This window comes from Fulmarus glacialis, unplaced genomic scaffold (genome assembly GCF_000690835.1).
Source record: "Fulmarus glacialis isolate BGI_N327 unplaced genomic scaffold, ASM69083v1 scaffold630, whole genome shotgun sequence".
In the NCBI taxonomy this organism is placed as follows: domain Eukaryota; kingdom Metazoa; phylum Chordata; class Aves; order Procellariiformes; family Procellariidae; genus Fulmarus; species Fulmarus glacialis.
In genome coordinates this window covers 37,890-51,841 of record NW_009189314.1, presented here as the reverse complement: position 1 = coordinate 51,841, position 13,952 = coordinate 37,890, and the positions used below count along the sequence as shown (strand labels likewise).

At 45.4% G+C, this 13,952-nt stretch overlaps 1 protein-coding gene across 1 annotated transcript in view; it reads left to right on the top strand.

The window, feature by feature from the left end:
- Positions 1–2,345: 2,345 nt before the first annotated feature.
- The window catches only part of CAPN8 (calpain 8), a 30,615-nt gene continuing 19,008 nt past the window's right edge, over positions 2,346–13,952 (top strand). Inside the window, exons 1-3 of the mRNA XM_009581421.1 lie at positions 2,346–2,582; positions 5,331–5,400; positions 13,258–13,376. Of these exons, the coding sequence (XP_009579716.1) occupies positions 2,346–2,582; positions 5,331–5,400; positions 13,258–13,376 (426 nt within the window). The remainder of the gene's footprint in view (positions 2,583–5,330; positions 5,401–13,257; positions 13,377–13,952) is intronic.

The following is a 13,952-nucleotide window of genomic DNA, read 5'->3' as shown; positions in this document are numbered from 1 at the left end:
TATACAATCATCATCTTTTCCTCTTCTTTATATCCTCTAGATGGTGCTTGTGTATCACTTTCTACACAAAATAAATAATTCTGCTGCTAATCAAGCTTGGAAATGGATTTGAAGTGCTGTGCTACAGGTCACTAGCAGCAGAGGTTTGTGGTGGACACACTGGGTGGTTACCTGGTCCAAGCCTCCGTCAGAGAAAACGGTTGTCCTTAGCCTCTTCCCAAATGTGAGCTACAGGACAGAAAAACCTCCATGGCACATTTTAATGAAATTTAGAAAGGTTAAAATCTGATTGTATTTCCTCCGTATCACACCTTAACATGCTGGTGATGCACAGCAGTTCACCCCTTCCGTGCACACTCGTGTCCAATGGCAACTGGAGTTACAGAGCACACAGCATATCAAGTGTATGTCCAAAAAAGTACATGGGAAACACAAGATTCCTGATCAAAATGGCATTTCCCAAATGCTGGAGCACCGTGCTTCTCCATGAGCAACGTTGCCAAAGCTTGCAGCTTATAGCAAGCGCAGCAAAATGGGAACGTGCCTCTGGGCCCCAGGAGCAGAGGAAATTTCAATGTAAGAGGCTGGTGCGGGGAGGGAAAGAAACCCATATTCTGCCTCACGAGCAGAAAAAGTGGGTACCTCTGAATGGGTCTATTTGTCAGGAAAAAAAACCCATCCTGGAAAGAAAAAACACTCCCCTCAACCCTTCATTATTACACATTCTATTCTGATTTAGTACACAGACACATCCAGAAGTACTGAAAGGTAACAGAGATGAAATTCTGGCCGTCCTTCTCCTTTACTCAATTTTAACAGTATTAATTTAATTTTTAGGTAACCAGTATGGTAATTCCCTCAGCCCAGCCTTCTCTACCTGTGCCCACATGGAACCGACCAAGTCATTTCGTTTCCTCTTTTGCATTCATGCTCTTCAAATATTTGCAGACAAGCAACCCGGCTAGCCTCTGTTTGGACTCCTTATCTCAACGTTTTCGGTCCTTAAAAATCCTCTCTTCCCTTCCCCACACCTCCTGTCTAAACTTCCCAAGGGGCAGTCATCCGACATGGTCTCTGGCAAACAACATTACCGTTTACCTAGCTCTCAGCTGGACACGCAGTGGGCTTTGCTGGGGAAACCTGGGCATTAAATAGGAAGACAGCAGAGAGCAGCTGTGCTCCGCGGAAAATTGTTCCTGCTTCAGTTCTTGAATCTACAGACATTTGCAGCCACCTTGCCAGGGAGGTGCGCACCCCTGTGTCAGTACAAAATGGGTAGAAACTTCGAGTTTTTCTACTACAAGAGCAGGAACGACTATTTTTTAAGATCTAAAAAGCCTTCTGCACCCAAGGCATGATTTTTTTTTTTTTTTTTGCTTGTAAACATTTTATATGCAGGAAGCACCACCAAAAGACTGTAAATATGATGGCTAACTTCTCACCAGCTGAGATAAGACCCCGTTTTTATAGATGGGGAAGGTACAGTGACTTTTGCCCAAGGTCACACTGGAGATGGGGAGCAAGGGTTACCAGCTTGCCTCCTATTTGGTGATATAATTTTCCACTTTTGGCCTGGGTCATGCTCCTGGATTGTATCCTTGCCCTCTGCAGGTCGTATGGCCGAGGGGCCATTTCTAGCTCTGTCAAGTTCACACCTTTTATTGCTTATTAATTAATTCATAAAAGTCACACTGCTTTGAGAGTACCAAAGACAACTTTTTTTGAAAAAGATTACTTATGCCAGAAGCGGGTTCAACTTTTCAACATTTTCCTGGCTTTAAAACTCACTGACACCTCCACAGCCACGTAAGCTGTAGCAGTAGATATCCAGCACTAGGTTTTGTGGCTGCTTTACCCTCCAACAGTATAGGGCCCGATCTCGGAAGGAAGGAAAGGAGTCTTAAACCATCTTCATCTGGATGTTTAAAGTGCTGGTCCTCAAGCCTGACTTTCAGCACACTGAACGCACACAATCACTTTCCGTGTGTAAATAGGCGGTGTCTGCAAAACCACTGTTTTCCCTTGCTCCTTGTTAAAAGTGTATTTTAAAAAGGGGCAGGGAATTCATAAGCTTTTAAGCAAATAACGGGGGAGTAGTACAAGGCAGTGCCCACAGGCCCAGCAGCGCCGGCTGCGGCCCCTGCCAGCTCCCTGCCCACGTCTCTCAGGTACGTCTCGGGTACATATTTGCGCTTCTGGTGCCTCCTCCCTCCAGGGCTGTTGGAGCGCGTAGGGCAGCCCCTGGCTCCACCCGAGCCTGCTACCTGCCGATATTCACCTCCTCTGGGCCAGGAGGCCAGGACAGAGCCGTGCCGCACGCCAGGTGGGCAGGCTGCCGGGCAGGCATGTCCAGGGTCGCGGCGAGGCTGTGCCAAGAAAGAGCGGCTGCGGATGGGCTCGGATCCAACAGGAACGCCATCAAGTATTTGAAGCAGGACTACGAAGCCCTGAAGCAGCAGTGCCTGCAGGCTGGCACCCTGTTCAAGGATGAGGAGTTCCCAGCCTGTCCTTCCGCGCTAGGCTACCGGGACCTGGGACCGTACTCCTTCAAAACCCAGGGGATAATCTGGAAGCGCCCCACGGTAAGAATGCTTCATAACTGCCTGTTTTACTGGGTTCAGATCTAATCAAAGCACACCTGAACATCCATGCTAAATCAGTGGTGAACCTGAATATCTGCTATTCCTGTATGTTTTGGTTTTTTTCTTCTATCTTGCTTTACCTCCATGGTTAGCAGAAGCAAGGTTGAAAAGGGGGTGGGGAAAAAAAAAAATCCACATCTAAGCCCTTTATAAAGTAAGGAATCCTATAACTGCTTCATGGGAACCTGCTTCCTCTCTGTCCATCCCAGCTCCACGGAGCTACAAGGCCAGGGTACAATCCAGAGACGGATGTAAACGCGCCACATGTATCCAGACAGAGTGCAAGGCACCCCGGGAGATACCGACCATCAATTGTAACGGTACCCACAACATGGTCCTGCCACTGTGCACCTCAGGAAATCAGGCTAATACTTAATTAAAATCCTCTGCCTCACTTCAAGCCACCTAGAACAGTTAAAGAACAATTGACTGGAACTGTTATTACTGAAATACATATATCCTATAAGTGGCCTTTCATTTAAAAATGGTCATTTTCATCAGGAAAGATTAGATGCTGAACTTTTTTAAAACCACAAAATCAGGGCTTCAGAGATTTTTCTGCACTTTCATTTTTCTGTCATTTTTTTCTGTCCCTCCTTTGCGCCTCCTTTGTCATTTTGCCCCTCCTTGCAATGTCAAGAACAATTGAAAAAAGGGGAAGGAAGGAAAAAAACAACTTACGTTCCTCTGATGGGGGAAAGGAGAACAAGAGAAGAAGGGAAAATTTCAAGGCTTAGATTTTTTTTTTTTCCCCCACCTGAAAAGTGAGAAACGGAAACTTGCAGGCTTAATAACACTAAGTTTTTAACCTGGCAACCTCATTTGTCCATCAGCACTTCACTCTGGCACCGGAATGTTTCAGCAGCAAGTACCGTGGATGTATCTCTTGGCTTTGCCTACTCTGGGAGACCAGCAGCCTTAGAAAACTCACTAAATTATACTTTGGTTCCTCATGCAAGGGCAACGTTGTGCCTGGTGCAGGCAGAGGCACAGCCACAAGCGTAGTGTGGTCAGGAATGACCGAGGGCTGAAATCAGCAGGTTAAATGTCCCAGCCCTGCCTGCCAGAGATGTGCCCACATGGGACCCCTCTGCCCTCCCGGCACTCAGCAAAGAAACAAGCAGTTTATGGACACTTAGCTTTCAAGTAACTGGACCCACTGGCTTATCCCTATGCATGGGGCAGCGTCCAACCCTGCTGCAAGGTGGCACAAGCACACGTGCTGGGGACAAACCCTCTGCTTTGCTCTCCTGTGGAGGAACCTGGATCTGACCTACTTCTGCAGGTTGCGGATGACTCCAACAGGAGATCACAGCTCTGCTCATTGCTTGGACTTTTTCAACCAGCCGACAAGTTTCCATCTACAAACTGCCCACAATTGCAGGCTGATGGGATCGCGGTTCACTTACCTGCCTGCATCTGAAACAGGCAGCAGGACCCAGTGGGCAATCTGGAAGAGATCTGCTGGAGAAATGCACCCTGCAAAATAAATATCCGCTGCTAAGGTCATCTCCCCCTGGTTTGTGACTGCTGGTTTGCAGACAGTGAGTGTTAGACACTCTGCTATCAAAGACTTACCTTCTGATTTCAACGGTGGGTTTATAGAAAGAGAGAAGGTGGAAATGCAGTTGGGAGAAAGGTGTATGTGGCACTTGGCAGTGGCTCAGAAAGGACAGGTGTCTAGGTGAGTAATAAGTCACATGCAGCTGACTGCCACCAGGTGCACCGATTTGGAGGGAGGAGAGGAAAACCAACACAAAACCTTTTCTGTGTGGTAGGTAACTCCTGACTCCTATCCACTGAGACCGACCAGCTGGATAACCAGAGAAACAAAAAGGATATAGCTGAGATCACACCTATTGCGAGAGGAGATTCACAAACTGGCTCTTCAGCACACACAAGAAGTCCTGGCTTGTCCCATGGCACGGGGATGCTCAGAGCTGACAACCGCCGCTCTCTAGGAGAGCCTAAGGCTTCCTCAACACTGGTCACCGAGTTAGGCTTCCTATAAACCGCCCCTCGCTGCCATCCAGAAGCTTATGGAAAATGCTCGGGAGAAAGGGAAGGCTTTTGTCCCTAGGCAGATAATATTAACTTCCTAATATAGGGCATGAATTGTTGGAGGGCTCAGAGGTGGGTTAGGAGGAACAGTCATTGCCATAACCTACTTGGCTGGCCCCAAAGGGCCAGGAAGAAAGGAGGGGTCGCTAATAAAAGCGTTTGCGTGGTTGGCCTCCCAGGAAGCGAGGTCAAGGTGGGGGAACATCCTCCATGCCGGTGGCAGTGGAAGCTCAACTCAGCTCCAGTGTCAGGCCCAGCAGCGACGGTCACAAACTCATTTGCACTGCTTGAGCCAAAACCACAGCAAGACAAAATAAGATGTAAATGCCAAGGTTGAATTTTCACCTCTGTCCCCACAGTAGCAAAAATGCTCACCAGTATCACTGACAGTCTCAAGTAGCAAAGGGCTTCAGGATTTTCCTCCAAAAAATACGTGCAGTTTTCAATTTAATAAGGCAACGTTGTTCTGACACCACATTAATCAGATAAAGGGCAAAGGATATATTTTTTAAGAAATGTTGAAAGTGTTTAATGTTTTTTGAACCTTCACATTGAAACAATGAACAAGAAACGGGAACTTTTCAGACCAGAAAGGGTGATGCATACTTTGAAAATGTGTCTTTTCAGGAGTTATGCACCAACCCTCAGTTTATAGTTGGAGGAGCTACTCGAACAGATGTCTGCCAAGGAGACCTGGGTACGTACAGCGCTTCTGAATTTTGTGTTGGAAGAAGAAAAAAAAAAATTCCTCATACACAGACTGTTTTATTGGCTATCTGACAGACATAGCATGGAGAGAGGCAGATACCCAAGAAGGGGACTCATGCACCAGCATTGCTGCCTGGGACGGGGTGTATATAGGCTTGTAAGAGCATTATCAAACCTGGGAGACACCAAACTGTCTCTTGGAGGTAGAAAGCCAATTATCCCTTTGTGGAGCAGAAGACTGGTTTGCTTTTCACCTCTTGAGGAAGAGCTGGACACCAACATAATCATGAGAGCACTTGCCTTGAAGCAAGAGAGCGGGCTTCATGCCCATCCCAGCAAGAGCAGCTCCAAAGACTCAGGGGGCAAGGGGCACCACGGAATTTTCACCCAGTAGCCTAGATTTGTATTCGGGAGGCAGAGCAAGTTCTAGCCACAGTTTCATGCAAAACAAGTACACAAGAACCGAGGGGCAGAGCAGGAACTGGTTTAGTACAGGGGCTGGGGCTATGACGTGCCATTTCACGCCAAGCAGGATGGCCCATCTGCTTGCAGGCATGTGTTAGAAACGAGGACCACATCGTAAAAAAATGAACGGAGCACGTAAACTTTGTAATACCATCCACAACAAGCAAATTGTTCCAAGCCCTTCATGCTGATTGCTCCTTCTGCTTGAACGGCGTTTGGTGTAGAGCTGCGAGCAGAGGCGGGAGTGACCGGGCACCCTGTGCAAACGCAGCTGAAAAAGGCAGTGTTGCTCAGCTCCCCAAATTAGGGGCTGACGCTGATGAGATGTCTCTCAGACAGCACTCGTCCTCTCCTGGAGATCCATCATAGCAAAACTTTCTTACCTGTTTTTCTCCAGTGCTTGCTGTCTAATCAGAGCTCCCATGCAAGCGGCCAGAGGGGAGCTGTAAGGGGGCTTTATTCCCCCTTCGAAGAGCTGCAGCAGCAGCCTGCCTGCCTTGCTGATAAGATCCAGCTCCAGAAGACAGCAGCAGCAACCTCTCCTGACTACATATAGAGGCGAGAAGGCTGAAACTCCTGTAATGAGAATTTGATAGATTAGACACAGAGAAATCAGCCTTTCTCCCTCCTGCGCTGCTTACCGCAGTGCTCCTGACCTTACTGGTCTTCTAGCCCATCCATTGTGCAAATAAGACTCAAACAATTTCTGCAAGTCATTGGCAAGAAATAATACCAATGCTGGTCCTGTAAACACAGCACCATTAAAGCTATTGCTAAAAAATTCCCTGGTGTGTGGGCCTGTGCTCCAAATGCTAAAAATAAGACACCCAATCATATACTTGCTCCAGGATATTTATTCAGTGGATGCTGGAACAGAGTATGGGGAAATTACTTACTGTATTTTAGGAAAATGGTTCAGATAAGTAATAAAAGCGACATTTCTTGTCACCTCCAATTTGGGAAGCTTCTATAATAGCATAAAAAAAAAAAATCTATCATATGCCTGAAGTAAAACCTCATTTTCCTTGACAGATTGCAAGCTAAAGGACTGAAGAGTATTACCTGCTCTTAAACTAGAAGAGGTCAATGCATTATTTGTGTTAAGCCTAGAAACTGAATGCAAATACCCTGAGCCCCTTTTTATTTCTGCCACCTCCTAAAAGTCTCTGTGGAGTCCCAGTCCTTTGTGCTAAATGGGCTTTCATTAGAGAGTAGTGCCAAAATCCATCAAACAACAGAACTGGACCCAAAAGCCTCCTGTGAATCTGGGGACGGTGCCTGCCTCTGAGCTTTCCCAAGCCAGCCTTTGGTGGGCAGTACCCCAAGTGCTGGTCCTGAAAGTGACTCCTAAATGTAGAAGAAAAGCCCCAGTATCTGATTCTGAGAAAAGGAACTTCCTTTTCTCTCTCTCTCTCAAAGAAAAAATAATCGAAGATAATCCAATTTGTTTCTGCAAGGCTCCTTACAATCGCTTCTACACACACTGACCCTTCACGAAAATAAACTTCAGAATATAGGCATGGGACTTCCCTTTTAGCGTTCAGGTATTTGGTTTACATCTCTGAGGTATACTATGCTTTTTTGGTATTTGATCCAATACCTTAAATATCAAAGCCCTTGTTACTAAAGCCCTCATGTAAAAACAGTTCTATTGAAACAGACCCTGATTACATATTTACATAAGCCATGTATGTGACCTGTTAACAAGTCCTTTAGGGAAATAGAGCCTATTTTTAATAATCTTCTCAGACATGTTTCTTTTCTTTTAAAAATAACGCTACAGGTCTGGGGTTATATGAACAAAAGGAACAAGAAAACCCAGAGTTAGTCTCACGCCATTAAACTTATTTCTTTGACAACAGTGTAAGCTAGATGAATATCAGCTTGGGAAGTTTGGTGGGAACTTGAAAGACTTGAAATATTTTAAACATTCTTTGAACCATATCTTTGTGATAGCCTAGTAACAACTTGAAATGCAGTCACATAGCCTTAGTTACTAAAGGTGACTTATGAAGTTTTCTTGCAGCTATCTGAATAAGTTAACCCCAGAATTGTTTGCAGAAGGTTTTAAGAAGCAAGTGGCAGAAATTTAATTTAAAGAATATAAAACATACTCAAACCCTCTCAGTTTAATATTAGCTTTCCAGATCTGCACCATTTATATTCATGGGGCGCCTTTTGTTGTGAAGGCTCAGAGGGTACTCCAGGCACTGCAGGTCCCTTGGCCTGGTCTGTCAGCTGGAGAAGTCCCCTGAAGCCAACGCAGATGCACCAGTTCACACCATCTGAGGAGCCCACCCCACACAGTTTTTGTATGCATTTTGTCTTACGGGCAGATTTGAGAAGGTTAAGCGTAGGTTGGAGGACAAACCAAAGCCTGACAGCTCTGAGATAGATCTGATTAAGTGTTGAGGGAGCCTTTGGAGCTCCTGTAGGCAGGAGAGTGCTTAATAGTACTGGGTTTGTTCACTTATTTTGCCATAGACATTAATATACGGCCCTGCTGGTGTTCAGTCCCATGGGCCCAGGGGTATTTGAGATCCTTGTTCTAAGAGATAGATCCCCTAGATCTCAAGAAATACATTGAGACCTCAAAGAGAAGAAAGCCTGTTCCTTTGCTGGGTGCTCCTTTGCCTTTCTGCACAGCTGCAGAGCTTAATTCATTTCCACAAAAAACTTTAGGAAGCCTTCTTTAGAAATCCCAAAGCAGGAACAGCCTGCACTGCCAGAAATTATAAAGCTAGCGTGTCAGTGCTTCCTTGATGTCTGGTAGGATGCCCCAGGTACTACAAGCTCTGAAGAAAGGCTTCCAGCAGGGACTAAAACTGAGAGTCAAATCCGCTTGACAAACCGGGAAGCAAGAGCCACGGCATTGTATTTGGATCCCTTCTGAACACCAGACATTGCTGAAACAGCAACAAGCCAGAGTAGAGTCAGGACAGAAACGCCTCTGTACTGTCCGTTAGATCTTGGAACCAGACACTTGGACTTTTGGCTTAAACTCACCATCACTAGATCAATGAAGAGTTTAGATGCTCTGCGTCTAGGCACTTTGATGGTAGCTAAACAGAAGCTGAGCACTGCTCTGTGGCAACAGAAACTAATCAAATTTCTCATTTATTTTATGGCCTCTGTGAGTGCAGCGCGCTTGGGTAAACATCATCAATATAGAGGAGTCGCTCAGCTCCCAGGTCACCAAGGATTCGGTATTCTCTGCAGCAATTCGATTATCTCTGAAAACCAGGAGGTGCCTGCGTAGCACTGAGGACACGAGCCACCTCAGTACATCTGTGAGCAGCGAGTGATTTTATTTCAAGTACACCAATAGGCAAAGTAATTCTCCAAGATCGTGTGTGTGTGTGTGTATATATATATATATGTAGGCACAGCTAGGCTTCATGCTTGCCCTTTCCACCACAAACTGAAGGTCAGAATTGCTTATTTCAAATTAAAAAAAAAAAAAAAGAAAAAAAAAGAAAAGAAAGAATTGGACTTTACCAACATTACAAATTACTTCAGATCCGGGAATCAAGCTGGCCTCTTTTTAGCACATTCAGCAGCAGCAGTAAACACTGTAATTGGCACTTGTCTGAAACTTTTGTTCATGAAATATGAGACTGAGCAGAAAGCAGTGTATGTGCCCGTAGGTGATTTAGCCTTGCAGGGCTAATGCTGAGAAGACTTTTTTTTTTTTTAATTTCTTTTTATAAGCCAAAAGACTACAACTTCAAAAACGCATACAGTGAGCAGAAATGCTTTTTGATATTGTCATTTTTTCTGACTATAACTGTATTGGAAACACAGTCTAATTAAATATTTAATTCATTGGCCAATTGGCCTCATTTCCTCCCCCTCCAAAAATTCACTTTTTAGGAAGGGAATCAAATACTTTCCTCACAGTTTGAAAGGTGACTCATAACCTGCAGCTGAATCAGGACAAGTTTTAGTGCTCCTACATAAGCTGCCTTTCTAGGGAGCTTGTGCTGCTGCACTATACTGTGGGCACAACCACAGACAAAACTCTGAAATCTGGTGCCGACAAAACGGTGTTGAACTTTGAAAAAAGGAACATGTACTGTCAACTTGTACTTTTGTAGAACTAGTAATATATTATCCAGTAGGTCTGAGAAACCTTATTAATAGACCGGGATCCCACTGTGGTGTACAAGAAGATAACCTGCGCAGTTTAGGCTCCATCCTGGAAGCTCCTTGGTGTGGACAGATTCCTGCATCCTCTTTCATTTGTCTTAAAGCCAATATTACAGGAATCTGAATGTAATGCATCACTTTTATATAAAATATGGCCCCAAACCATCTGCATCTAGGCACCCCATGCAAACCATCCTTTTTATCAGGCTACTGCACAGCAGCCAATTCCCAGCTGGTTCCTTTCAGAGGGCATGGTTAACATTTGTTTAGCCACAAGCTTAGCCAAAGATATTAGGCCCCCAAGTAAGGTTTAGAGACAGGACTCTGCATTGCTCAAGGCAGGCATAGCTATTTTTAAGGCCTGCAGTTCTTCCAGTACAATTCTTTCCACGCGAGCTTTGAGGAGACTTGCCCCTAATGCTTCCCTGGAAGGTTAGATTGCATGGCACGTTTGCGGGGAGGCAGAAGTGCTAGTGCCAATGCCACTCACTCTCACAGATGCTAAGAAGTTAATTCATACCGTAAGATAGCTATAAAGGATTTCACGCTGCATTTGGCATCTTATGGGGATGAGATTCTGAAATTGTTTAGTTCTGAGTCAGGGAAGTAAATAACGTATTTAAGGCAACTCCTCTCATTTCACTGTTTCTTCTGCCTAATTGTGCATCAGACATACACCATGCTCAGCAAAGCCCAGAGTAGTTTCCCTTCACTGGCTGTAAATCCTGTCCTGGACCAGGAAGGGGAAACCCTTCCAGGTGTTGCACGTTGGGAGAGCAGCAACTCATCACTGCTACAGACCTCTGGTCTCACCAGGGGTGGAGGGACACACCAGGGTCACCAGGACCCCCACCCTGCCATCTTTTCAGAAATAGTCTTCTGTGCTTCGCAGCATGCCAGGAACAGCCAGGGCAGCAAGAAAATCTGGGATAGTTGAAAAAATGAGGGCTTCAGTTCTAACTTCATAAGGCTTTTTCATCTTCCTCCTCTGAAGAGCCATTCCCCAGGTTTATCACCATTATTTCTACCTCTCCAAGCAAAAGCAGAAGTTATAACAGCATAAGGCATACACCTGTACCAAGGAAAGTCTCAAAGAAATAGATACAAAGCAGGTCTGAGTGTTTGCAGTCTCATTTTTTCGTGCATCTACATTTTCTTGTAAGAGGAGGTTCTTAAGGCCTTTTTTTCCCTGCCTTGTGCTCTCCCAATTTTGCTTATTTTATACATAGGTACCTAAGGCTGGAAGGAACCTTCCAGGCCGGTGAGTTGAGTCCTCTTCCACAGAATGCAAAATAATTTGTAAAAGAGCTGGGTTCAAGATGAGCTTTAGAAGGTTTTTGCTCATATTTGTTCTAGAGGCTGAGGCTTTTGTACTCGCTCTTCTATATGCACAGCAGCAACTTTTTCCTATTTCCAGTTTAAACATCTCGCAACCCTTTTATTTTAATTTATCTTCTCTTCTGCAAGGGAAATATTACCTTTCAAGTAAGAGCTCTTGGCTCAAACAATTGTTCTGCAAAGTAGCATTTAACCTGCCTCACACTTCCGCTTCAAACTTCACTTGTGGTAGGATGAGCAGGACAAGCTATTTTTAACCTCTTCTCATAAGAAATGCAGGTGGATGGGGAGAAGCAGGTAATCCAGCCATTTTCTACCCCCTTCCAGCTCGAATGCTCTTTCCTGAATGCGGCAGCCAGGATGACAAAGTGCAATCCTTAAGGAAAGTTCAAGTGACACCTCACATACTAATACTAAGTTTTCTCTCCTCATTGGAAATGCCTGGGCTGGCACACTGGGTGGATCACGGCTTTGCACTCATATCAGATCAGCCAGCTCAGGTGGTTACAGGTCATTACACCAGAGGCACTTCTTTATAGGTGTTTCTCAGGTCACTGCTTGCCTAACTGGGATCAGCTGTTTCTTGCTCAGTTGATAGGAGGCACCTGGGTACCTCCCAGTGGGGTACAGGCAGCAGGGGCACACAGCACCAGGCAAGTCCCCGTATCTTACCTTTACAATTATGTTCATCGTGACACTAAATCATAAAGCCCAAGTCAATATAAAGAGTTAGCTGTTGCTCTAAGATATTAAATCATGCTACAGATTAAACTCTTTCCTTGGTTTCTCTGTTAGCTTATTTCCACTGAAGCAAGAGCTGTTACGCCAATCCCTTCTTCAGAATATGCACCTGCACAAAGAAACTATGTCTTGGCACAGATAATCCACAGGGAACCAGGAGAATGTTAGTACCTTCAGAGCAGCTTTGCTTTCCTAGACTTTCTGCACACCTCAGAAATAACACAGAACCACAAAAATTCTTCCTACTATTTGCAGTATGCAAATACTGTAAGAAACGCATGAATCAATGAGTTTCCCAGGCGCACCAGCTTTGGTGTGATAGAGGCTTCCACACACACAACCTCCAATCCACAACAAGCAACTAACTCAGCAAATAGCTCGAGCTGTGAGACACTCGGCCTCCAGCATGGGCTGGGCATGCCCATCCTTTCCAGGATAAGGAGTGGGCCAGAGAAAGGACTCACCTCCTTGCAAAGTTCCCAGGAGATTTCAGTTTCCGTTAGACTCATGGGCAAATCCATAGCAATAGCCCTAAGTGCTGGTTCAAGTTCAGACCTTCAAAGAAAGGGCTAAGAAGAAATAGCCACCTGAATGTTCCTGCTATACATTGAATCTTCTCCCACCACCCTTCTATCAGCCCAGAGCTTTTGCCCTCTTCTGGACGCCTTCTAGGCCCTTGCCTTTCCCAGGCGTGCTGGCTTGGGTCTAGTTAAAGTACCACAGGTCATTAACTCTGTACCACCCAGCCAGGCTTTGCAACCCACATACCTCAAATGCCTTCTCTCTCTGGTTATGTTCTTGGTCTCCTGAGGGCATTAACAAGTTTAGATAAAGCAGCCTGCTTTCACAGCTTCATTAAAAAATAAAAATAGCAAAGTCCAAACTAGACCATTGAAATTACCACCACGATCAGCCTCAGAGGCCCCAGGATACCTATGCAGTCTGGGTGAGTGGAAAATGAGCAGAAGTGGTAAATAACACAACAGAACAAGAACGGATTGCTGAACCAATACTGAGTCTGGCAGGACCTTGCAAAGCACTTAATGCTGGCATTTTAGTCCAGATGGGACCGTGACATAATGGTGTAAGAATCAGCTTGGCAAACCCTTATTTATTAATTAACTTTTCTGCCTTGTAATGTATGTGGTTTTAGGTGATTGCTGGCTCCTAGCTGCCATTGCATCTCTCACTTTGAATCCAGATGTTTTGTACCGCGTTGTTCCCAAGGCTCAGAGTTTCCAGAAGGACTATGCTGGAATCTTTCATTTCCAGGTACCTATATGATCAGAGTATTGAGAATAAAAGAGGAAAATGCTAGTACTTAGCTAAAAGCAGCTTTTTTTTTTTGTGTTTGGCACAGGCTAAATATTCAAGAATTACAGTGTAAGGGGGGAGGGGGGAAGAAAAGAAGAACAGAGTTAAATAACATTAAGTGACACCTGATTACTGGCTAGGTTCTGCTGTCTTACAGCTGATAGGGCTCTGGTGAGTTACAGAGGTTTTGTAAACTGAGCCAAACCATCACACCACGTGAGTCAAGCCAAGCTCTGTCGCTGCCGACTGTCAAGAGTGAATTCAGGCTGATGCAGTTTCTCTGCCTTGCCTTGCCTTGCCTTGCCTTGCCTTGCCTTGCCTTGCCTTCCCTTCCCTTGCCTTGCCTTGCCTTGCCTTGCCTTGCCTTGCCTTGCCTTGCCTTCCCTTCCCTTCCCTTCCCTTCCCTTCCCTTCCCGCACCTTTGTCTGGATTTCCTTGCCTGCAGACCCAGTGTGTTGGAACTGAGCCAGCCTGCTTTGGCTAGAGGTTAGGCTCGGGTGTGAGCAGTATGGATTCACTCTGCAAAGCTAAAGG